At 52.9% G+C, this 25,503-nt stretch overlaps 7 protein-coding genes across 7 annotated transcripts; 6 read left to right on the plus strand and 1 right to left on the minus strand.

The window, feature by feature from the left end:
* Positions 1–698: 698 nt before the first annotated feature.
* Positions 699–3,162, plus strand: PV08_11222 (homoaconitase, mitochondrial; the record flags this gene model as incomplete). Its single annotated transcript, XM_016385532.1, has 2 exons — positions 699–704; positions 754–3,162. 2 exons carry the CDS (start codon positions 699–701, stop codon positions 3,160–3,162), a joined length of 2,415 nt encoding a protein of 804 aa, XP_016230476.1.
* A 1,459-nt stretch (positions 3,163–4,621) lies between these two features.
* On the plus strand, positions 4,622–5,853 carry PV08_11223 (uncharacterized protein; the record flags this gene model as incomplete). Its single annotated transcript, XM_016385533.1, has 2 exons — positions 4,622–5,017; positions 5,098–5,853. The coding sequence occupies 2 exons, from the start codon at positions 4,622–4,624 to the stop codon at positions 5,851–5,853; spliced, it is 1,152 nt and encodes a 383-aa protein (XP_016230477.1).
* Positions 5,854–6,528: 675 nt separating this feature from the next.
* On the plus strand, positions 6,529–7,719 carry PV08_11224 (uncharacterized protein; the record flags this gene model as incomplete). The annotated part of the gene is made up of 3 exons (XM_016385534.1): positions 6,529–6,753; positions 6,812–6,974; positions 7,058–7,719. 3 exons carry the CDS (start codon positions 6,529–6,531, stop codon positions 7,717–7,719), a joined length of 1,050 nt encoding a protein of 349 aa, XP_016230478.1.
* A 740-nt stretch (positions 7,720–8,459) lies between these two features.
* PV08_11225 (uncharacterized protein) lies at positions 8,460–11,520 on the plus strand (the record flags this gene model as incomplete). Its single annotated transcript, XM_016385535.1, has 3 exons — positions 8,460–8,499; positions 8,605–9,010; positions 9,063–11,520. 3 exons carry the CDS (start codon positions 8,460–8,462, stop codon positions 11,518–11,520), a joined length of 2,904 nt encoding a protein of 967 aa, XP_016230479.1.
* Positions 11,521–12,317: 797 nt separating this feature from the next.
* PV08_11226 (uncharacterized protein) lies at positions 12,318–14,051 on the plus strand (the record flags this gene model as incomplete). Its single annotated transcript, XM_016385536.1, has 5 exons — positions 12,318–12,621; positions 12,755–12,861; positions 12,962–13,122; positions 13,270–13,498; positions 13,695–14,051. The coding sequence occupies 5 exons, from the start codon at positions 12,318–12,320 to the stop codon at positions 14,049–14,051; spliced, it is 1,158 nt and encodes a 385-aa protein (XP_016230480.1).
* Positions 14,052–15,406: 1,355 nt separating this feature from the next.
* Positions 15,407–16,786, minus strand: PV08_11227 (uncharacterized protein; the record flags this gene model as incomplete). The annotated part of the gene is made up of 5 exons (XM_016385537.1): positions 15,407–16,116; positions 16,169–16,381; positions 16,438–16,542; positions 16,593–16,649; positions 16,705–16,786. 5 exons carry the CDS (start codon positions 16,784–16,786, stop codon positions 15,407–15,409), a joined length of 1,167 nt encoding a protein of 388 aa, XP_016230481.1.
* A 4,873-nt stretch (positions 16,787–21,659) lies between these two features.
* On the plus strand, positions 21,660–24,902 carry PV08_11228 (uncharacterized protein; the record flags this gene model as incomplete). The annotated part of the gene is made up of 2 exons (XM_016385538.1): positions 21,660–22,464; positions 22,519–24,902. The coding sequence occupies 2 exons, from the start codon at positions 21,660–21,662 to the stop codon at positions 24,900–24,902; spliced, it is 3,189 nt and encodes a 1,062-aa protein (XP_016230482.1).
* Between the last annotated feature and the right edge of the window lie 601 nt (positions 24,903–25,503).

Here is a 25,503-nt window from a genome sequence, read left to right on the forward strand (position 1 = left end):
CTGAGAACCCGAAAGAGAGAACGGGGGTCCGCGCTTTCTTTCTACACAAGGCCAAGGAAGGGCACCAATCCATCTTTCATAGGTGTCTAGCTATTATATTCCGGTAGTAGATGTCTTGCCCTCGACCTATGATGGTACCCTCTTAATGAAAGAGTCAATTACCACTCACGTATAATGAATTCACGTTTCTTTACGACATTCAATATTTGCCACACATTCAAATTACACACGAGTCTCGAAGCCTCAAAACCCCCCTGCCAGGTACCCTACGCCGACGGGGGACCCCCAAACTCTGATGAACCAACCTGCGTGAATGGAAAAACTCCCAGGCCCGCAATTATGATCGTGGAGCAACAAAATGATCGAGGCAACTAGTCTCGAGAGCACGAACAGCAATGTTTGCAAGGCTGGGTCGCCCCTATTCTCAAGTGACATGTCGATCACGTGATGCTGCGAGATCGGACTGGGAACCTCAGGCGAAGACCAATCGGAGCTCACCTGTAGTAATTACGAGGAGAACGGCCAAAGAAATTTTTGAGTTATCGAACTTGGTAACGCCGCGGGCGAGGCTTCATGGCTTCATTTTCTGCTGTCAAGCGGGCGAACGACACTTAGAGACCTTGCTATGGTCGGGGTATAACTCTGTGGTTGCACATCACTTCCCGCGCAGTCTCGCGCCACGTCTGCTATTCGATTTCATGATGGTATGTCGTCGCAATTTTCCTCCGTTAGGTTTATCTGACCATCGAGTAGTATTCACCCCGGGGCACTCCTGTTGCAGCGCTGCGAGCAGCCTGTCTCACCAGCCAGACCAGATGGGCGCAGCTTCGGGGATTCCGCAAGACCACGAAGCGGGCCCAGGAAGTCTTCCATTCTCAACTCGAAGATCCGAACGCCTCTGCCGTCCTCTCCTCCATCAAGACATCCTCCAAAGTTCCCCAGACACTTACAGAAAAGATCGTTCAGCAATATGCTGTTGGCCTACCGAAAGATAAGTACGTCAAATCCGGCGACTACGTTACGATAGCGCCTCTCCATTGCATGACTCACGACAATTCGTGGCCGGTGGCGCTCAAGTTCATGTCAATTGGTGCTTCCAAGTTGAAAGACCCCAAGCAGATCGTCATGACTCTAGATCATGACGTTCAGAACACTTCAGAAAAGAACTTGACCAAGTATCGCCAAATCGAAGAGTTTGCAAAGAAACAGGGTGTGGACTTTTATCCCGCTGGCCGGGGTATCGGACACCAGATCATGGTCGAGGAAGGTTACGCCTGGCCTGGAACGATGGTGGTTGCCAGCGACAGCCACACCAATATGTATGGGGGAGTGGGTTGTCTCGGGACGCCTGTCGTTCGTACAGACGCCGCTAGCATCTGGGCGACCGGCCGTACGTGGTGGCAGATCCCTCCAGTGGCGAAAGTCACGTTTACAGGAACGTTGCCAAAGGGTGTCACAGGCAAAGACATTATCGTGGCACTATGTGGACTGTTCGACAAGGACGATGTTCTGAATCATGCCCTTGAGTTTGCCGGCTCGGAAGAAACTCTTAAAAGTCTCCCTATTGATGCTCGACTGACAATCGCAAACATGACCACCGAATGGGGAGCTCTGACAGGATTGTTCCCCATAGATTCGGTTCTCCAAGGCTGGTTGAGGGCGAAAGCTACCATGTCTGCTTTGGATACCTCCGAAGGCCGTGCTGGAAATCCGCGCTTCTTGCACTCGAGACTCGACCAGCTGTTTGAGAATCAGCTTACGGCTGACAAGGGTGCTCGTTACGCGAAATCACTCTATCTCGACCTAAATACCCTATCCCCCTACGTGTCTGGGCCCAATTCAGTGAAGGTAGCCACACCACTCAACGTCTTGGAAGACCAGAACATCAAGGTCGACAAAGCATACCTCGTATCTTGCACAAATTCACGAGCTTCCGACCTGGCGGCGGCCGCCAAGGTTTTCAAAGACGCCGCGGAAAAGAATGGGGGCAAGGTACCCAAGGTTGCGGAAGGGGTGGAGTTCTATATCGCGGCGGCGTCGCTCCCCGAACAGAAAATCGCCGAGGATGCTGGCGATTGGCAGACTCTTCTTGATGCTGGTGCAATTTCACTCGACCCAGGCTGTGCGATGTGTATCGGTCTAGGACGCGGCCTTCTCGAGCCCGGCGAGGTCGGTATCAGTGCCTCGAATCGCAACTTCAAAGGCCGTATGGGCAGCACCGATGCCAAGGCATACCTGGCCAGTCCCGAAGTTGTCGCAGCTAGCGCTTTGTCCGGCAAGCTGAGCGGTCCAGGTTGGTACGAACGACCAGAAAGCTGGACTGGCGTGGCCAGAGGCGAAGGTGATGGGATCAAAGAGGAGGATCGAATGATCACAGCGGATGAGGCCTTCCAAAAAATCATTGACCAGCTGGATAACATGATCGAAGCTGGTGAACAGAATTTCGGCAGCGAGCAAAGCACCGACGTCACGCCAGGTTCGACGGAGGTCTATCCTGGGTTTCCTGAACGTGTCGAAGGAGAGATTGTCTTTTGCGACGCTGACAATATCAATACCGACGGCATCTACCCGGGCAAATACACGTACCAGGACAATGTTCCCGTCGAGAAGATGGCCGAGGTCTGCATGGAAAACTATGACCCTAAATTCTCGTCTCTGGCAAAACCTGGTGACATCCTGGTTTCGGGTTTCAACTTTGGCTGTGGCAGTTCTCGTGAGCAAGCTGCCACGGCGATATTGGCCAAGAAAATCCCTCTGGTGGTCGCCGGGAGCTTTGGCAATATATTTTCTCGAAACAGCATCAACAACGCTCTGATGGGCTTGGAGGTGCCGAGGTTGGTCTCCAGGCTGCGTGAAACATTCTCAGATCTCCCAGAGCCCCAATCAGGCTCAGAGATCACTGAGCCGACTGGCAACAAAGAGAATCAACAGAGCCTAGATACTCCTCCGCCGAATCCCCCGACGCCTCGTGAGAAGCAATTGAGTCGTCGGACCGGCTGGACTCTGGTTTGGGACGTGAAGAAATCTCAAATCGAAGTCACTGAAGGCCCAGGGGGGAAGAAGTGGACGGAGAAGGTCGGCGAACTACCTCCCAACGTCCAAGAAATCATTGCCAAAGGTGGCCTTGAGAAGTGGGTGCAGAACGAGATTGCTGAAGTCTAGATGTACGTTCAGTTGGTGATGTCTGCGGACAAGGCAGCACACGTGAACGAGAGGAATTTCAATGAAGTATGGCACGACAGAGGCCGACGAAGTCTGGGGATGTTGGATCTGTCGAGAGAGGTGTCATATACCTGGCAATTTGTACACTTGGGTACAGGTTGCGGTCATGGTTCGCATTTTGTCCTCATGACGCACACTGATGGGATTTGGGAATGCCTCTCCAGTGACGGAGGAACAAGCAGATGTATCATACAGGCGGAAGATCAACAGCTCAAGCGACGGTGCCATATATTAAATCTACTCTTCACTGCCCTGCTTTAGCCGGATAATGAGAAGAATAGCATGTGCAATATTGGAAAATACCATCAAGACTTGAGTCTGGGACGACATGGGGAAATGTACATTGTAGATGTGGAATCGGGTGTCTTCATGCCAGAGATGGCGCTAACGACGCAGGGGTTTTCGTGGTGTGGTGTGGTATGGTTTAATGTTCGCCCAGCAGACTCTTCAAGTCGCCTCGCCTGGCTCAGTCGCATCGCGCAGTGGCGACCCTGAGCATGGGCGTCGCAAGAGGCGCGAGACGCCCGTAGCGGTGCGAGGACCTAAACTGTATAATTAGGTACAACGAGTATGGAGTACCCGGGTACATGTACCCAGGACGAGTACCTGTGCGTTTCAGTGTTGAGGCTGTGCCGGCGCGTCACCCTTCTTAGATTGGCTGTAGCCTGTAGTGCATCAAAAATAGCTTCTTTTTGTCTTTCTCTAGACTTCCCGAATAGGTTTTCGGCTAATGTTGAAGACACCCCGTTTTGTGGCCTATTAGTCTTCTTGTGGTAGTGTTATTGTGCTGCGGTGCTGTAGAGTTGCCCCCAAGGTGAGGCCAATGTTTGCACCCTAAACCCCTCAGTGCTCATCCACCTCAACCTCACCTCACCTCACCTCACCTCATCTCATCGAGTCACTGCCATCACATGCTCTGTGTCTCACCAGTTCAACCTACTCACGACCTATTCTGAGCAAGCCGTCTCTGGCAAATTCTTGCACCGTGCTGCTCTAAAGCCAAAAAAATTCCCCGGCCCGTTGTTCCAGGCAACTTGACACACCCAATTCGGCCGGCTCCTCTAGCTTTGGCTCCTGACACACACAGGTCTGACCCCTGAAGTGTCTGCAACCACAAAACTCTACCTCGCGAGTGAGGCTGTTGACGGCCTGGCGCGACAAACACCACCTCAGATCCACCCCTGGACTCTATAACATGGCCAACCGCCCACCTTTCACCATGGCGGCCACCGAAGGGATTTTGGAAAAACGGCCTCTGCTTTCTCACCCCAGTCACCCGAGTCAGGGCTTTGGAACACACTCCTTGCACTCAAAAGAGTCAGTCGCGCCATATACGTTCTCTACTGGGCCTCGACGGCATTCTATTCTTTCCTTACGCACCAAGATTATTATACTCACCATGGTTGCCATACCGGCCTACTTGTTGGCCTCGTCGGCCGTCAGTTCATTGGGTCCGTTGTGGCCTCGCGACACCGTGATCCGGTCTCCTGACCCGGCAACACAACCGCAATCTACCAGCGCACAGATGGATCCCGCGTCGTCAGGTCCGTTCGCATCAGTCAAGGGACCCCTGGTCTCGTCGAACTTTGCAGATCCCGCAATCATTGTCGTCGACGGCGTGTCGTACGCGTTTGCGACCAACAACAGAGGTGTCGGGACGGACATGGTACATGTTCAAGTAGCCACGTCGTACGACAATCAGACGTGGACGCTGCTAGACGCTCACGATGCGCTGCCCAGTGTAGGCGCGTGGGAGACGGGTGCCCGCGTGTGGGCACCAGACGTCGTCCGAGTGGTAAGCCGCAGCTGGGCCATCTCCTCTCGTCCCCCGTCTAACGTACCTCGCACGTCCGCATACTGACTTTGTATATCCAGGACGACGGTTCTTTCGTACTGTACTACACCGACGAAGTGACGTGGAGCCCTGCGCATCACTGCGTCGGAGCGGCGGTGTCCAAGAACGTCCTGGGGCCCTACACCCCGCAGGCCCAGCCGTTCGCGTGTCCGGACGTCACGACCCTCGGCGGCGCCATCGACCCGGACGGGTTCCTGGACCTGTCCACGAACAAGCGCTACGTGGTGTACAAGGTCGACGGCAATTCGATCGGTCACGGCGGCACGTGCGGCAACACAGTCGAGCCCATCGTGCCCACGCCGCTCATGCTCCAGGAAGTCGGGCCCGACGGAATCTCGCACATCGGCGACCCCGTGACCCTCCTCGACCGGGACGTCTACGACGGCCCGCTGATCGAGGCGCCCACGCTCCACCGGTCCGCCGAGGGCATCTACTTTCTCTTCTACAGCAGCAACTGCTTCACGACGCCCAAGTACGACGTCGCGTACGCGACCGCCACCAACATCTACGGCCCGTACACGCGGGCCAGCAGACCCCTCCTCGTCACCAGCGACGCTGACCTCGTCGGCCCTGGCGGCCTCGACATCGTCTTCGGAGGCGACATGGTCGTCTTCCACGGACACATGACCATCAACAACGACCCGGCCGAGCTGAAGAAGGCTCAGGCAATTTCGGCGTCGACGGGAACCCCCGTCAAGGATGTCAATCTGCCTCTGATACGAGGCATGTGGTCTGCTACCTTGACCTTTTCCGGGACGGACATCAGTCTCGCGTGATCCCGCAGCATCTTCTTGTTCTTTTGTTTTGCGATCTTTTTATTTGTGTTGTGCAGCGTTCGAGCGGTTTTCACCGGCATTCTGCTGCTATCTGGGGAAGGAAATGTCTTCGATCTCTCTCCCTCCCTGCAGCCAAGCAGATCCTCAGTTCTACCTCCCCAAAAGTTGGTCATGTGTGATGATTTAGAGATGACAATATCCATATACTGTAAAACTAGTTAGAAATCCGACACCTATTCCTCGACCTATACCTATCGAACTTTACCCCGGTGCATTTCCATTGGTCTGCACTTTGCAACTCCGGCGTGATTTAGTCAGCAGGCCTCTGTGGGTATTCGTAAAGTGATCTACACAGATAAGCAAGCGGTGCTGGACATCGCGGGATGAGCACGGCACAACAAGTACCCAGTCAGTCCCTTTTGATAGGCAATTGCACTCGCATTCGCAATAATTACTGCCGTACTATTGCCTCTTGCGCGAACGAGGAATGATAAAGCGCGAGGCTGCGTGCTCAAGGGCGCCTACCTCCGTGCCCCACTGCCTCCAGATCGTCCTTTACTTCTATGACCACCGCAACCCTCCCCCCACTTCTGAGGATTGATCAGAGCAGTCATTCTGGTTGTTACGTGTTGTCGGTCGTAATACAGTCTTTGCAATATACTTCGCGTTGACCCAATGTCTGTAGTCGAGACCCAGACGGAGGCCCAGAGCCCCCTCGTCATCAGGCTCCAGAATGGCCAGACACTCCATGTCGAATCGAACGAGGCGGTTGACGCTGACGAGATACCCATCATCGATGTAGCAGGAATATATAGTGATAAGCTGGAAGACCGACAGGCTGTGGCAGACCAAGTCCGGGAAGCTGCGCATCGCATTGGCTTCTTCTATGTCGTCAACCACGTACGTATACACATACCTGATGCGGCCTGGATCATCTTGATGACATGGTTTGAAAAAGGGCTTTGACCATACCCTTACAGAGGGAGTATTTGAGCAAGCCAGGCGCTTCTTTTCACTGCCAATGGAGAAGAAGATGGAAGTCGACACAAACCTTCTCCCGAACGAGTACCTGGGCTATCATTCCATGGCAAGTTATAACAGGAATGGACGAAAGCACAACGGTAAGGCCATGGCTTCACACATGCAAACAGATTGGAATTTCTTCTTCAACGAAATGGAGCGCTGACGATTGCACACCCAAAAGACCTTAGCGAAGCATTCAACCTCGCTTACGCCTCCGACCAGGACCCGGAAAACCCTGACAATGATCGGGGAAGTTCCATCTGGCCGACCGACCTTCCCGGATTTCGAGAAGGACTGTACGCTTACCATACACCGATGCTTCAGTTCGCGCGCAAGATGGCCCAGATTTTCGCTCTCGCGTTACACCTACCAGAGAACTATTTCGATAAGTGGACGAGACTGCCCGAGGCCGGGCTTCGGATCATCCACTATCCAGAACAAGAGGCGTCTGTGGATGACCAGAACGGTATTGGCGCACACACTGATTTCGAATGCTTCACGATCGTGAACCAGGACATGTCTGGAGGACTGGAAGTGTTGGGCAAGTCCGGACGATGGATCCGCGCAAAGCCCGTCCCCGGTTCATTCGTAGTCAATATCGCCGACTGTTTCATGAGGCAGACAAACGACTACTTTGTCTCGACTGTCCATCGGGTCATCAATAAATCTGGAAGAGAGAGGTACTCGATCCCGTTCTTTTTCGGCATGGACAGGGACATGGTGATGGAGCCAATTCCTTCCTGCATCTCGGAGGAAAACCCGGCAAAGTATCCCGTAATCACGGCTGGGGAGTACTATCTCTGGCGCGCGAAGAAGGCGAAGCAGGCTGACGATACGGATTAGGCGCGAGTGTGTTTGATGTGTATTGATGATTTTCGAGGAGTGAAGTTAGTTGCGTTGTTGTCCTGTTTGTCGCGCCGTGGAAGTTGAAAGGATAGAATATCGTCTGACAATTGTTTACACTCATTTGATGGCAGACGCTGGTGCAGTTGACAGTCAGACAGAATATAGACAGACACTCAGTAGCGGGTCTTGGGAAAGCTTATTTGCCGCGTCGTCGCTTCTGCTTTTTTGACCTCTTAGAGCACTCATACGTGAGATGTAGGCCACAACTCAGCGAACAGAGCGTTCCTATGACAGACACAGCTTGTTCTTCAGATTTGAGGAAAGTCGTAAAAAGCCAAGGTTCATCTTCGCCTCCTTCTCCAAGATGACAACGGAGCGCTTGTATCGAAGTCCTCCGGCCCCGGGCACCGAAACCATCACCAATGCTTCAGCAACGAGGCCCACCGTAGCCGCCCCGATAAGATTGCGGTGACTGGGATGGTGAGGTGATATTGACACCTTTCCTCAACATGGAACTCTGGAAACGCTGAGCTGAAGATGGTGCTGGAACCGAGTGAGTGGACATCGTGGACGAAACGACGCATTGTCGTCGCTCAAATATGGCAATTGAGATGAACTGGGCTTTATTTGCACCAAGGCCAGATTTGAGGTCGGGACGATGTCAGCTTCATCCACGCATTCTTTCGTCCCCAGAACATTTGAGTGACCAAGCAAGTCCCGCTTGAAGATGGCCTGAGATGGATCTCCTTCACTTCAATGCCCTACTAAAGCATGGCGGTAAGTCGACGTGACAAGTTCTCTCCTCGTTCTCAAATTCATCCACAGAACCATCAACTTTTCCATCGTCCGCTGGCTCAGCATTCTGCGCTCATTTCTCATCAGTGTTGCTGGACACTTTCGCTGGCACTGCTGGATCACTCTTCGCGGAACCGGGCCTCATTGCTCCCAAGTCGGGTCTCACTCCTCTCTCCCCTGACCGAGCCAGATGTCACTTCAAGCTCAGTTACGCTACAGAGTTACCTGAAAGTGAGCTCGGAGACGCAAGCGCCGTGAGAGGTCAAATTACCTCTCAACTTTGCTTTCAGACCCTGGTTCACTTTGTTCAATCACCGACAAGAATCCTTCACATCCAGAAAGCCATTCACCAGCAGAACGTGCCCGGCAAATCCCTCACCGCACTGTTGTTCTCCTGTCCTGGTCACTTCGGCTCTTCAAGAATCGCCTATCTCGAGTTCAATAAGAGCGCTGTTCGCAGAACGGTACTCGGTTCAGCCATGTCTGCTTGCAGGTAAAGAAATGATCCAAGGGATAGTATGCAGGGCAGCGCTAACAGATATCAGCCTGGCTATGAGATCCCGTAAGCGGGTCGGGCCTGTCCAAACGAAAGCTCAAGACCAAGACCAAGAGCAGACTGGGAAGATCCTCGCGGAACTATTGCGCAAGCATTCTTCGTCTCCTCCCAGCTCTGTCAAACTTAAATTCAAGGATTTCCGTCACTATATGGCAACAGTTGCAGTAGCCGAACACAAATTACAGGAACAAATCAGACAGGCAGAGACCAAGGTCATCGAATCATGCAGCCTCAAGCTGATGAAGCTCGAAAATGGTAATGATCAAGAATTCAATGCCTTCTTCCGTACGCCTCCAGGGTACCAAGGCAAGTTCCAGGCCGGCGATAAGGCACGCGTTTCTCTTTGCCTGCCGGGTGGACTGGACGAAGGTTGGGTTATGCGAGTCATCGAACCGCCTCATTTTGCTAGGGCTGGTGAAATTACGGCAGTGCTCTCTCCAGGGAGGGCATGGTCTGGCAATGATCAGATCAAAATCATCACGCCTCCTGGACCACATGTCACAGGCGGCAGAGCACTCCGCTGGATCCTCGAGCAGAAAGGGAATCCGGCTGTGATTATACCAGAGTTTCGCCACAGCCTCTGGTATTACATCACAGGAGCTTCAGAGGCACTATTTGAGCGTTCTCGGAAGCCGAATCAGGATCCGTCAGAAAGAGCAGTCCTCGACTTCTTGGTTGGCAATTTCGAAAACCTGCCAAAATGGAACATCTACTCACCACTCCACGACAAGTCCCTTGCGACACCAACACTTATGAATCTCAACGATGGTCAAAAACAGGCAATCGAGATGGCGAAGAATGCCCCAGGCGGGTTTTTGATCTGCCACGGCGGCCCAGGCACCGGGAAGACGCACTTCATCGTCGAGGCAGTCACTCCCTTCCTCAATGACTCGGCCAAAGAGCACAAATTACTTCTAACTGCAGCAACCAATCGTGGAGTGGACTCAATGGCGTCTGAGCTTTCTGACCGGTTGAGGCTACTATCCAAGGATGACCCTTCACTGGCAAGCCGCTATATCCTCCGTGTGCACAGCTACAAAACTGAGAAGGCCATTGTGATGAGACATGCAGAAAAGTCGCGTCGGCAAAATTTGAGCAAGAAACCTGCCAGCTCTGCTAAGCCCACTGCAGGTCAGGCTTCAGAACGCACAGATCCACCAGGCTCAATCACGGCACACTGCACTACATTTTCGTCCAGCAAGTTCGAGCTGATTGACGATCACAGAGTCCAAAATATCAATCTGTCCGTTGGCCACAAAGTCTTGGAGCTACACGACCTAATTAGCTCCACGTCCACGCCCGAGCCTGATTTTTCAAGCAGTTCCGGCAGAAACGACAAGTTTGTCAGACTTTACACCCGATATAGTAGGGGTGAGTGGTTCCCATCCGATGTCAATGCAAAGTTAGAAGAGGCGCTCGATGAAGTCTTGGGTGCAGTAGTCCAGGGCGCCACAGCGTTATGCGCAACAGTTGGAGGCGCTGCTGAGTACAATATCTCGAGACACTATTCCAATGCCGAGCTCATCGTCATGGACGAAGCAGCTCGCATGCCAGAATTCGAAACCTGGCCGCTCTTTGCCTTTTACCCGAAAGCTGTTGGTAAAATCATGGTTGGCGATCCTGATCAACTTGGGCCTCACATTGACGAGTTTGAGGAGCTTGAGCCGTACCATGAGCAATTGAGTATGTCTTTGCAAGAGCGGTGCCAAAAAGCAGGGTTTGAATCCGCTTTCTTTACGGTGCAGTACCGGGCTACACCTCAGATTGCAGACATATATAATGGAGCATGTTACGAGAACCGCCTCTCACACGACGAAACCACAAGTATCGACCATCCGAAGCGGATTTTAGCCGATGCGGTGAAAAGGCACAATGAGCAGACGTATGGATGCGACAATTCTGTTGTCTTCTTTGATACCCCGTCCGCGGAAGACACCCAAGCCTACGGAACATCCAAAGCCTGCGAGCAGTACGCGGCCCGCGTCATCAATGTGCTCGAGAATCTCCTCTCAGCCGGTTTCGGAAGCGATGCCAACCCATGCACAATCGCGATTCTGACTCCTTATACTGGTCAGTTCAAAGTACTCAGCTTAGCCAAAGACAACATGCAGAAGAGGTACCCTGCAGTCCAGAATGTGATCATCGAGACCATTGGCAAATGTCAAGGCATGCAATATGACATCGTTATTGCAGACCCGGTGCTTGTGGGTGCAATACCAAGATTCCTCACAAAAAATCGATTGAATGTGTTACTCTCCCGTGCAAGACACGGATTGTACGTTGTTGGAAATTACAACAAGTGGATTAGCATGAAGTGGGTGGAAGCTGGCCCTCTCAAGGCTTTTGCGAAGGAATTGTGGCAGTATCGCGCCCCTGCGACTGTCCCAGTGCCTAAGCGATCGCCGTTCATCGATTCTGGGGTATTCTGGACTAGAGACGACGACTAGCAGCTGAACACGAGCCGTTCGGGTCAGTCGGTAGTCAAAGCACGAGGTATTGCAGCTCTTGGGGAATTACACATTCAGCTTTGGACATGGACGGAATTTGGTGAAGAAAAAGCTGGAAAGCTCCCTTGATATGCTACAGGTTGGTCTTGAACTCGGCCGAGTTGGGCAGCTGAAGTGCATATGAGCAGTATCTCTCCCGTGATCCTATTTCCACCAAGGAACAGATCATTGCATTGCACAAGTTGCACAAGCTGATTGCTTGATAGGTTCTGGTGTCTTCTGACTCTGTCATGCAAGGCTGGAGCGTCTTCGATGATTAAGTGGACAGAACAATTGAACCGGGTTCTCGAACCGCACACTCTCATCGCGGTAGTCACCATAAGCTTACTCTCTTCACTCATTCAACTAAGTAGCTGCCTCGTAGGATGATGACTCGTCTACCGCTACCGTGTCCGTGTCCGTGTCCGACCGTGTGTCGTCCCTCGAGTGACATCTCCGCACACATTTCCTCATCCCCGGCTGAATCTCAGACGAATTTAGCCGAGTCTCCGGAGACACGTAGTAGGACGACATGCACAGTCAACGGTCGATTAAGCTACCTTGGATCACTGGATGCACACGCGTAGGTATTGACCTCCTGCAGCCAATACCACAAAGCTCGCCTGCTGTCATGATGCATACTTCAAAATGGTCGGGGTACCGAGACGGGAAGGCTGCCTTCAGAACGAGGCAGCAGGGACTTCATATCCTCTCTGTGGTGAATGCTCAACAGCACCGGTAACGACAACCACGACAACATGAATCCTATCAAAGTTGGAATCATAGGCTACGGCTTCTCGAGCAAATGCTTTCATCTGCCATTCATCCTAGCCCTACCTGACCGATTCGAGGTCACCGCATTCTTTCAGCGCGCGGAAGCTCCCAAGGACCCCAAGGCCGCAGAGCCAGGCTCCCATTGCACCGTCGACCACCCTGACGCGAAGCACTACCGAACAGCAGACGACTTCTTCGCCGACCCTGATGTCGAAGTTGTGATTGTCTGCAGCAGAACAGACACGCACGCCGAATATGCCGAGAAGGCTCTCCTGGCGGGAAAACATGGTGACTAAACTACCTGCCCTGACCTGACCCGTTTCGTGTTTGTTTTTTCTGGGTTTGATATCTTTCTTGTACTTGTACGCAGCAACGGGATCAAGGTTTGTTCACTGACGCCGGTGGGTTTTCTTTTTATCAGCCGTCGTCGAGAAACCGTTCACCAGAACGACAGAAGAAGCAGATCGAATCATCTCTGTCGCGCGAGAAAGGGGCTTGATATTGACCGTCTTTCAGAATAGGAGATGGGTATGTGGCCGCAAACTTTCCTCGCTGTATATACGGCACATCTGCACCATCGACATTCTGTCTTGGTAAGTCCAGAGGCTAATCTGTACCTCCTGGTCAGGACTCGGACTTTTTGACGCTCAAGCACCTCATCCAAAACGACGCATTGGGAGATATCAAGGAGCTAGAGATTCACTTCGACGTCGATTTCCCTTTCTGGATGCGCAATATGAATAAGAGAGAATACACGCCTGGAGATGGTATGATGTTTGGTCTAGGTTCGTGTCTCTTTTCTTCCCTTTTCTGTTCTCCCTACCTCCCTGCCCCGCCTCGCTCTCTCGCTCCCTCTTCACCCGTCAGCGTTGGTCGGCTCTGGTCAGGTCAGGTCGGGGTCTGCATTCTGACACACGACGTCAAAATAAAAGGAAGCCACACTCTCGACCAGGCTCAAGTCCTCTTCGGCCGACCAGCGTCCGTGACATGTTTCCTTCGCGTGCTTCGTGGCGTCGAGAGCGAAGTCGACGATTCCTTCACCGCGATTCTCCAGTACGGTCCGCCGCACCAGGACCTCCTGGTGACGGTCAAGACGAACATCGCGTCCTGCATGAAAGAGCAATTAAAGTATTTCGTCCGCGGGACCAAGGGGTCTTATGTCAAGGTGTGTCTTGATCGTCCAATCCTCATTTCCCTCCCCGGACACCCCCCCTTCCTCTCCACTTCTAGCATTGCCCCTTTTCCCCGTCCCGGTAGCTTCCCGCCACCACCATCACCATCACATATCGGGTGACCTAGCGCCGACGACCTGCCATCAATGGCTAACATGCACCTCCTCCTTCGTCCCTCTTCCTCCTCAGCACGGAACATGTATCCAAGAACGACAAATCTTCGACTCTCTGTCGCCTCGAGATCCAAAGTTCGGGGTGGAACCGGTCGGTCTCCACGGCACACTCACCACCACTTCGACGTGTTTCGACGGGTCGTCGCAGACCCCCGGCGTCATCCAAGGAGAAGACCCGGCTTCGACAAGACAATACGTGGGTCGGTACCCTACGCTCCCGGGCCACTGGTTGGGGTTCTACGAGAACCTGGCCGACGCGGTGCAAGGCACGGCCGAGATCGCCGTCGAGCCTGGGACTTCCCGGGACGTAATCAGGACGATCGAGCTGGGGAGGATGAGCCACGGTCAGGCGCGGACCGTGCCTTGGTCTTGATGGTGATGATGATGCCACCAGGGGAGAGTGCCTCCGTCCGGGACACTCACGGGACGCAGGGAAGGGACGGATTGATTGAACGACGAGAGGGGGTTTATCTCCTATTGCGTTCACGCCCCTGCGTTAGGGGACCTGTGAACGACCTTCCTATTCGATAAATGGCATATGCGCGGCAAAAGGACAGGGTATCCATCCATCCATCTAGTTGTATTGATACGGATACTCACAAAACACTTTGACCGTCACAAGATACCCAAGATACCTCGAGGTAGGTAGGTACCTAGGTACTTGGTACACTTGCTGGCCATCATCTGTGATTGTATCCCAACAAAAGGTCACTGTACCCGCTACTCGTACTAGCTTCTACCTGGCTCGCTCGGCCGTACTCGTTCCTTACTGTAGCCAGCCGACATTTCCCTTTTGAGGCTCTTGACCCGTTGATTTGACATTGACCTCCGACATCCCTTGTCATCATCGTCCGCCAGCTCAAAAAGACACCAACCAACTAGATCAATCCCCATTCCCCAAATCCGAAACGACCCAAGACTCCCCTGAGCCGAAGCGATGTGTATATATATATGAAAAAAAGGATTCACAAGTGCAAATTGCCAATTACTCGCATGACCTCGACCCAAGAAGCCCAAAAAAATCCATAGTCCAAGAGTGTCCTTACTTTCCATTCCACCCCCAATCAACATTCCCAGCGGTTTTCGAAAAAAGAAAAAAAAAACGTCAAAGCCCAACAACGCCATGCTTTGCAGAGTCCATGTCATAGCAGCCAAAACTTTCAGCCCAATTTGCCATGCTCGCTCAAGCAACAGACCATCCACTAGAAGCCCATCCTGAGTAGGGACGGCCATCGCACTCCGTGTTTTTCTTTTTGCATCAGACCGTTGCCTTTGTCATTTGCCAGCCCAGAAACAATATGCCATGCTGTGCAGACTTCCGCTTTCGATTCCCTCCAACCCCCGAGAAACAACGAATGAACAACAAACCCGAAAATTCCACACAACTTCGACATAAATGGCCCATTCCTACTCCTTTTGAAACCCCCCACGATATCTTCCCAGAATCGTCGTCGATAGCGGTTGCAAAATAAATGGACTCGTATATCCACAACTTGTTGGCTCCGACGCGCAGAGAACAAGACAGGTTCCCTTGCCATCCGCACACCCACACCACAACACGCGCTATGCAGAAAGCACCCCAACGACACCATCATGCCATAACAAAACACACTCGCACACATGATTCACTCTATCCGCACAATTAGGCCCCGTACACCGAAGATGCCAACACAGCTCCGTATCTACAGATCATAACATCTTCCTGGTCATGTCGTCGTAAAAAGTCATTTAACCCCAGACGGACGTGGTTCCGATCTTGTTGGAGCCCCAGACACCACTTCCTGTGCCCCAGGCTCCCATGCCGGAGTTGCCGGATTCCTTCTGATTGTTGGCGTTCGAGCTGGCTGATGCTGATCGATCGGCGTTCTGTTCGTTGGGCGAGAATCCATAGCCGAGAGAAGAGGGGAGAGGGGATGTCGTGCGCTTGTTGAGAGGTTGATTCGGTCCTTGTTGACCACCTGGCCGGCTCCCGATGGGACCCATCCCTCCTCCTGTAACGGGTGCAGTGGTAGATTTGGAAATGGTCCGAGAGTGAGAGCTTTCTTCTCCCGAAGGCGGCGTGGGTACTTTGCCTGATGATGAAATCGCCGCATCCAGTCCTCCAAAACCAGCGGACGGCTGACCGACTGGGGAGGCTGCTTTATCGCCGCGCGACATATCAGTGGGTTGAGAAACACCGTCACCTTGAGTGCCTTGCCCTCCCATACCGAAAGGATCGGCCCCTCTTGGCGACTGTCCACGCACCGCTCCAGGGGTAGTATCGGAGCTCGGACCACCCTGGTTCTCACCAAACGGGACTTGTCCCACGAAACTTGAGCCTTCGCCACCATAAAGTGCACGATGTTGGCGTGCAATTAGTTCGCGTCGGCCTTCCTCGCTCAAAGTACTCGGACTCATTGAGCGATCAGATTTATTGGATGACATCTCTGCCAATACGCCTGTCCAAGGGTGAGTCGGATGTAGGGGCCTCTTGTCCGTCATTGTGCTTACTTCTATTGTACTGCTGCTCTTGGTGGTAGTTGCGAAGTTCCCTTTCTCTTTGCGCGGCCATCCGTCTTTTCGCCTGCATCATTTGATCGCCATCGTTATGGCGACCCTGGTGTCTTTGGGAAGCGTAATAATTCTGGAGGTTGGCGCCGGGGTGAGGACGAGAAGGGTCGAAGTCGCCCACGGAAGGACGATTACCGTGGCCGCGGTGACTTCCTAATGAACGTCGTCAGCAAGCCGTTCTTAGAAGTCTCCTGCGCTAAAACACATACCAAACTCACCACCATAGCGTGCGTTGGATCCAGCGGGGCTAGGTCGAGCCATGCCAGCGTAGAATTTCCCACTCTTGACAAGATTATCCATAGCTCGGTCTACCTCTGTGCCTCGGGTCAGAAGATGTCTCGACGCGAACAATGCATGATTATACCTTCAAACTGGGTGGCAAAGGCATTGCTATCCTCGTGTTGTGATGCAGAACTTGCAGCTTCTGAGTTCCGTCAGTATCTTCCGGCATGTTTTTGGCCTCATATTTCACTAACCCGACCTCGATGGCGGCGGAGGTTGCTCCCAGGAAGCTTGCCGGACGGGCGCCTGCCATCCTTGTGGCTCGTAGAACGACATGGTTCGCAAAAGGTATATTATGGGTTTGTTGGCCGCAAACGAGGGGGGCAACTTGTGGTATAAGGTTCCGGTTGGGAAGAGCGCAATTGGCGTCACAAATATTGAAAGAAGTAAGCTATCAGACAACCAATGAGTCTTATTGCGCCTTCAAAGGTCGTAACAAAGGATATGGTACGCGACTGGCTAGATGTCTGGTACGAGCAGAGAGAGATACACAAGTGGAATGGGAGAGGGGGTGGAAACATGTGGTGTATTGTCTTGGATGATTTTTGGTGCCGAAAGCTAGGTGGGGAGAGAAGTCATATTTTTCGAGGGATCGGCTGTATTCGAGCCAATGATGGAGACGGCGGGATCGGTCGAATTGCCCGAGGCACGACGGGGAAATGAGGAACGAAGAATAAGGTGTCCGTATCGACCGAAGACTTACTGTACGAAGGGGGGGAAGTCCGAAGAGGAACTCGACAAACAGGGCTTCGTAGGATGCGCAGAACTCGAAGACAAAGGGCCAACCTAGGCGACACGGAGAAAGGGAGGGAGCGACGGGGAGGAGAACGAGAGGGAGTCGAGATGAAGGTAATCGAGGTGCGTGAGAGGAGGTGAGAAAAAAAAAGTTAGGATGCGGCCTCGATTGGTTGGTTGGTGGAGAACAGCGTGGTGGGAGAGAAGGAAATTCGAAGGTGGAAGTGGAGGGTCCCGGTCTGATGGACTCACTCATCCCTCCGTTATCCGTATGGATACAATTCTTCAATATGTACTGTACCGTGTGTATGCACGCTGTTGGCTATGTGATTCACTGTCCAGTGCTAGAGCACTCGCTACTCGTATCCATCCTCCAAACCTCCAGCTGCTAAACAACCCTGGGGCTCACAGACCACCGGCGCGATACCCCTCCATACTCCATGTTCGTCGTGCTTAGCTTTGCCTCCTCCTCCACTCCATCCATTGCCACGAATGAGTCGCCGGAGCAATTAAAGACGGGTGAGTCTGTAAGATGTTGTGCGTTCGGCCATTACTTCAGGCCGTCTCATGCCCAACACATTGCGCAATGCCACTCTGTAGGCACTGTGACATTGGATGCGAAGACCAATACAGTACAAGCGGGACATACATGGGCCTAAAGAATGCCCGGTTGCAGTAGACAAGGCCAAGCGGCGTCGCTAGGCAAGAGACTGTCGAGTCGTCTCAAACTTGGGTTCTTCGACTCTGCCGGCTATGCTGTCAGCCGGGCTGGCATTGGAGGACAGAATAACCTACCCTGGTGAACCTGAGATGCCCAACATCCATTGGGGAGGGTTGGGTCAACGCATGCCGTGCCCTTGGTGAGGCTCAAAATCAATGCCTGAGCTCCTGTAAGGCGAAGGAAAACAGGGAAAAATGGCTTGCCAGGATGCGCGCGCCTCTAGCCGGCCTGCCGTCTTGCCAACTGCTACCCGGATGTTTCCACGACCTAGAGGAGCTTAGACAACACCATTTCTCCTCGAACACACTTGTGTAGGCCTTCGCTAGACCATTCGCCGCGTGTTCGGAGGTGGGGAGAAGCGCCCACACTGGCCTCTTGTTCAAATTTCCTAATTTGAGCTCGACTCCGAGTCGATCGTATTGTATGCAACCTACCGGTGCCCTACGTGTCGGGTCATGCATGGTTGACACTTTCGAGAACGCGGCTACGGAGGAAGTACCATGTTGCTGATTGCATGGCTGATGAGGTGCCGGTACAAGTACTCGTGACTGCGACTGTCGACCCCAAGCCTGATTTAAGGGGTTCGTCGGCCTTGAAGTGGTTACGAATTTCTTTTACGAGTGCACAGTATGGCGAATCTCCAATCGCCTACGCAAATTGAGGCGCGCACATCCAAGGCCACTTCTTCCGCGCCGCTGTACTCGAGCTGTCTCTGCCTACTGTACCTCGATGCCACGCGAATTGGCATCACAAGCACACACAGCTTACAAAATTGTGGCGATGGTGATACGGGATTTGTGATGTAGCTGCAGGGCGACTATGATGAGGCAATCAAGCCAATGTCAATCCAGGGCCACACACCAGCTCGTCGCCTTTTGCGTCAGACGCTGTGCAGGGGCGACCGGGGCTGCACCGGAAAACAGTGGGCTGACGCTGGGCAATCTTACAGGGCCTGAACTTGATTTTGCTCTCCGTCCAATGACATTATGGCTCTGCTCGTGGCCGTGGCCTCGGCCTGATGCACTGGCGTTTTGCTTCGACTGCACTTTTATTCTCGTCTGTGTGAGGGGCATTCGCAGTGAATGCAACGATCCCATGAGGCGGGCGTTGCGTGGAGCTTGGGATCTTTGAAGGTAATACTGCAATATATCCTCGCTAGAACGACTGGATTGATCTAGCAAAGCAAATCACGATGACCAAAATAGCCACGACCCTCCTTCGTGAGTTGTGAGGCGCATCTCGCAATGGGAACCGAATCTTCATTCATGGCACCCGATTGCGAGACTTCCTATTCCTGTTCTAGTTCTGCTGAGTACGAAGTAACGCCCAAAGGCTTTTCCTGGGCTTAGTAAGTGTGCCTCGTATATACGGACTGATGAATATAGGGTCCGCAGGTCTTGCTGCTGCGGCTACAAAAGAACGTTGTCTCACCTCCATATACATCACGAACTTGCCCAGGATCTTGACGTCTTCCCCAACAATGGCTCAAAAATTAGCGAAAAGGGAAGGTCGTCGACCGACAAAATAGCCTGGACAGACGTAACCTGGACAGACGATTCCCCGTGCAAGTACACCGTGCCCCGTAATCGCATGAGTATTGTACCTACTTGTGCTCCATATCCGAGCTTGTGACACACACGTGGGCGTGAGTGGCTCCTACAAGGACGCGATCAACTGGTCAAATGTACATCATTGTCTGAGCAGTACATTCGAAGTATTGAACCAATGACACGCGTGCAGCAAAAGAGGTGAACATGAACGACTCGTGCATGAACGAAACACCGCGATGCCATAGACCTACCTACCTACCTACCCACCGGGTGGAATCCCGGCCCATGGTAACAATAGATGGTTGAAAGGAAAAGGGAATTTTTGATGATGTCTTCGACGTAATACTTTGAGCTGATTTCTTTCAAGGAGCGATGCATATTTTGAGAAAGGCGGAGCGGTGTCGGCCGGGCTATAAATGGAATTTGACCCATTAGGGGCATATTGGTACGAAGGCTACGGTGTCTCATTCGAATCGAGAGTGGAAAGCAAAATATTTGCCGTCTCAGTTCGGCGAAGGACCTGAATCCTTTTTAAAATGCTGACCCGAGCCCTTAAGAGGTCTCAACTGGCACGCGTAAATAGTCGATATCACGCGTGCTGCAGCTGAGATGAGCGGTGTGTGGACTGTGGTCTGTGGTCCTTATTTGACCTGAGCACAACAACAAGGGGAACTTCGTGATCATGAGCTCTAGCGTTGAAAGGTGGCAGCCACCAATGCCTCTAGTGGGCTTAAGTGAGCCGCAGCGTTGTACAGGGCACATCACCTCCAGAAGCGAACGCGGCACGTTCGAGAATGACTCGCGCTAATCCGATCTGACAGGTATATGGGTGTGGTTCTCCCACCGCCTCGCACCATGACAGGCTACCGAGCAAGGCTCAAAGTCGCAGGATGAGAAGCAGTGAGGCATACGGCATGTGTAGGCCGCCTGTAGCCAGCAGATCGCCGCGGCTGAGACTCCGGGGCGGTAAAAGGCGTCCCGGCGCATGGCAGCATTGAATAGAAATCTTAGACCTCAGATCCCTGCGTATTTCTGGGGATCCTGCTTGTCGCACAGCGCCGTCATCCGTACGCTATTCCGGTGAGCGGTGCCATGTTTAAATTTGTACTCTGCCGGCGAGCGAGAACGAGCACAGAAGGAGGCATGACTAAGACGCTGCCAGTGCCTGGCGAGGTTCGCGATGGAAATTGGATCCAAACGGCCAAAAAGACACGAGGAAACGCAGATTGAGCGCCTGTTCTGAGGCCTGAAGAGCGCCTGCAATTGGCGCTTGGCAAGCCATTTGGTCCACCGGCGCCCGCTAACCCCAAAGGTCGCACCTCACTGTGAGCGAGCGCAGTTTGGTTTGGGATTGGGACGCAGCCAGGAACAAGCGTGCCCATTGTGCCTTTTGCAACCTCATCATACCTTCTCTTGTACGCCCTCTCTGACCCTCGACTCTCGCCGGCATCCTCGTCGTCTTCCTCGCCGACACGCGTCTAGCTGCCCTATTCTGCTTGTACTCGCATCCTCAATCCTGTATATTGCCAACCCAACCGTATTCTCCCTCAAATTTCCCCTCGACAAAAGGGCAACCTCGCCCGCATCAGACCGACTAGTCGACCACCTTCCTACACCACGGTCTTCTAAGAGTTAGCTACACTACGGCCTCGGCCGCCTTCCCAACTGTATACTGTCTACATTCGACTCGCCGGACTATCTCTCTTTGCCTCCCTCGCTGCCCTTGACGGGCTCACTCGGCCCAATCGATCGCCTGCGGTCGAAACACCATTACACTGGCTGGCCAGCGATTCTAGGACATAGAACCTGGGCAATACTTCGTCTGCTGGATTTCAGGGCCATCGATCCTGCAACCATACTCGAGAGCCGTGACTAGTCCATCATTGGCATCTGTGGACCTGGTACTCATTCTACCCCTTTGAAGCCATAACTGCACACCCCAAGAGTTACCGGTTTCTAGCACACAAAAGTTGAATAACAGTTGCGATATCGACGGGCGGTACCTTTCCCAGTCGCTTGAGGCTCGTCTCAATCTGTTAAGGCAGCCCTGGAGAGTCTGATGACCGATAGTCTACCGGAAGATGATGGGAACATTGTTTCCAACTCGATGACCGTGCCATCCTCCACGGCTTATACAACAAAAATGGAGCAGCGACTGGGCAGGCACACGGCGTCGGCGTCGTCACAGCCACAGTCACAGTCTGTGCCATCAACACCTTCTCAACGACCACGGTCTCCACCGAACCACAGAGCGTCGCGGTCACCGGAGCCCGCTCTCAAGAATACTTCTCCCAAATCAGCACCATCAGATAAAAGCCATACGCCGCCGGCGCGAACTAAACCTTATGGCGGTTGCAGATTCGAAACCGGAATGGCCAGAGCGCGTCGGCGTGTGCCATACTCGTATGGGCCAGATCCCTTGGAAAAGGACAAATCCGACTTGAAGGTTAGGCTCAACCACGAAGAGAATGAAAAGCTCACCCGCGATATGCAAGGTTTGTACACGCAGCTGCTGCCCAGTGCTGAAAGTGAGCAACGACGCTCAAACTTCATCGACAAACTCGAGAAAATTCTGCGTGGGAAATGGCCAGAATCGCGCATCAATGTCAACGTCTTTGGCTCGACTGGAAATAATTTGGGAACTTCAGATTCCGATGTCGATATTTGCATCACGACAGACTGTCGGGAAATGGAGCGGGTGTGTTCCATCGCCGAGCTTCTCGCCAACCACGGTATGGAAAGAGTAGTCTGCGTTTCCAGCGCAAAGGTTCCCATTGTAAAGGTCTGGGATCCTGAGTTGCAGGTCGCATGCGACATCAATGTAAACAACCCTTTGGCCCTGGAGAACACCGAGCTTGTCCGTACCTACGTCGAGCTTGACGATCGGGTGAGACCCCTCGCTATGATCATCAAGCACTGGGCAAAGAGGAGGATTTTGAATGACGCTGGTATGTTTCCCGTAACCTCCGCAAGAACCTTTTGTACTGATCCCTACCATCAAGCCCTCGGAGGTACTCTCAGCTCCTATACATGGATATGCCTCACTTTGAATTTTCTTCAAACGCGAGATCCGCCTATATTGCCTACCTTGCAGCAGCAGCCCAAGCTTGAGCCCAAATATCTAGCTGGAGTGAATGTGTCATTTGACCGCAACACGGAGACGTACAAAGATTTCGGCGCTCGTAACAAGTCTTCCCTGGGCGAGCTATTGTTTCATTTCTTTCGATACTACGGCCACGAACTCGACTTTGAACAGAACGTTGTGTCGGTTCGATTAGGCCGTTTGTTATCGAAGGTTGAAAAACAATGGCATTTGCTTCAAGACAATCGGCTATGTGTTGAGGAGCCCTTCAATGTGTCTCGCAATCTCGCAAACACAGCTGACGACACGTCAATGCGTGGCATCCACCTCGAGCTACGGAGAGCATTTGACATGATCGGACGAGGAAATCTAGAAGAATGCTGCGAACAGTTTGAGTATCCTGCTGAAGAAATAAGACCGTCTGAGCACTTCGTTCCTCCAGCGGCACGACCCGTTATACCACAACCCCCGCCGGCACAAACTACATCCCAAGCTAACCAACAATCATCCCGGCCAGGCAGAAGTGGTCAGCGTGGTGGTCGGGGGTCCGGTGGTCCTGGCCGCAACAGCAACGGGCGCCGGTCATCGAACCCTCCAGGACGGAGCCAAAATTACCTGCGCAATTTGCCTTTCCAGATGACCCCGCAAGAACTACATCTCCAAGCTCAGCATCAACAGCACCTTCTTCACGATCAGCTGTTCCAACAATATCAGTACCTGCAGCTTCAGGAGCAGGAGCTGAGGATGCAGTTGCACCAACAAAATCTTCGGTCGAGAGGACTACTACCAGCGGGATACCACCAACCTACACCCTATCCCCAGTACGCAACCCAAGATGAAGGCGGAGATCATAGTTCAAATGGGCAAACCAACGGGATCAGTCGAGCTCCGCTCTCGGCACCTCTGTACCAGCAGCGCTTCGCTCCGGCATCTCCATACCTTCCGACAGTCGGTATGAATCACGGCGTCTCTACAAACCCTCCCTCCCCACGGGTTAGCTCTGTCATTCCAGACACTCGGAGGTTTTCTCGACGAACATCGCTGACACAGTCTTCGTCGGGTGGCTCGCTTCGAGCCCATTCACAGCCGGCCCGGTCTATTCCGTTATCCGCGCTCAACCACTACTCGGCCAGGGCTGATGCTCCTCCCTTGCAAGACACGCTTGCGGGGAGGAGATCATCCGCCTCTTCGAATTCTCAGGAACAATATCCCGGTTATCTTGACAATGTAAACGTTCCCATGTATGACGTCGGGCGTAGACCCGCAGAGTACCTTGGCTATTATGTAGGACAGTCTCCTTCATTGTCTGCCTATACCCACAGCACCGCAATCTCTCCGATACCGTCGCATGCAGGCCTTGCAATTCAAGGAGGAGGTCTGTCCCCTCGACTTGCATCTGCCTCCGTTCGATCCCCCTCGGGAAAAGAGTCGCCCTCGTTCCAGTTGGTTAATCCTGTGACGAGAGAAAGCCTAACCAGTCAGCAGCCCGAAGGCACGGACGCCGAGACTCGCCTAGTCGAAGCTGAGCCAGCAAAGGCACGATTAGGGCCGTTGATTGTTGATGGGTCGGTCAACTCGCCCCGCCGGAGACGAACTACTCGGTCTTTGAACGGTAGCGATGATCCTACAAATTTTAGCGCATCTACGTCGGAGGATTTAGCCTTTGACACTCCTTCAAGTTCAGATGAGCAGTCACAGGACGCTTTGGAACTTACCAGTGATAGAAGTCCCCCTGGGAGCCCTACATCGGCGCGACAGCAAATCTCATCGTTACAATACGCAAACGGCCATTTGCCATTCAGAACTCTAGGGCTTGCATCTGCGCCGCAGATTCCACAGTCGGGGACAAGGGTTGCCGAGTCCGTAGGGATGACGGCGTCAGGGCTGGGCAAGCAAGCGGGCATGGTCTGGCCTCAAGAACGGCAACTATCCTCGGTAGAGGAGGTGCGTACACCTTCGCCCAGAGTAGAAGGATTTCCATCAAAGACTCCATCCCCTAGAGCTACCTTTATGGAGAAGTACAGAAGCGATGCTGTTCCTGAAAAAGAGCCACCAGGCATACCCGTGGAAAGCCCTGCGGACACTCTGAACTTACCACTTTCTCCCAGGACAAATGGTTCAGCAAGCATACCTGTTTCAAACCTGCTCCCTCCAACAAGTGGCGTCGCGAACCCTCGGTGGCAGACACAGAAAAAGAAAAAGAAGCACAAAAAAACGGTGAAGTCGGAGAATGAGGATCAAGCTTCAAAGCTCACAGGAGGAGAAGCCATCCCGGCCGACGAGTCACTACGAAAAGGCGGTTAGGTTCTCCTTTGCAGATGTTCATAACGCGCAGTGTACAGCAGTCGACAACTCCCCATGACGACAAGGGTGGAAGAATGATATCGTCAGCGTATATTTACCAATCATACTTTTTGGGTTATGCGTGGACACAATCTTGCTGGCCTTTGTCACTTGCTGGCCTTTGTCACTTGCTGGCCTTTGTCACTTGCTGACATGCGGAGAATGCCAGTGCGCGCTGGATAGAATAATGGTGATCCGGGCAACCATCTATCCCCAGCAACCAACGATGGAGATATGGCGACGCTTACGTATATACGACTCAGGAGGCTCGCCAGGAACGCAGCCGGACATGAACCCATGCTTGCCGGCTACAAGCGTTGTAGGGTTTTCAGGGCGTTTTCAACGATCATGGAACGGCATCCGAAATGAATGCATAGCGAAACGAGCCCATGGTCCGGGCTATTGTTGTTGTTTGATTTTCGGCATAGAACAGGAGGTTTCAGTACAGAAGCAGTTGATGGAATTCTCTGCAGAAAGAAACGAAAAGCAAATGATAGCAAGCATGAAGCGAGCGGGAAAGAGTTGTACTCTTGTACTCTTAAAACGAGAAGAAGGGTGTAGA

This window comes from Exophiala spinifera (genome assembly GCF_000836115.1).
Source record: "Exophiala spinifera strain CBS 89968 unplaced genomic scaffold supercont1.9, whole genome shotgun sequence".
In the NCBI taxonomy this organism is placed as follows: domain Eukaryota; kingdom Fungi; phylum Ascomycota; class Eurotiomycetes; order Chaetothyriales; family Herpotrichiellaceae; genus Exophiala; species Exophiala spinifera.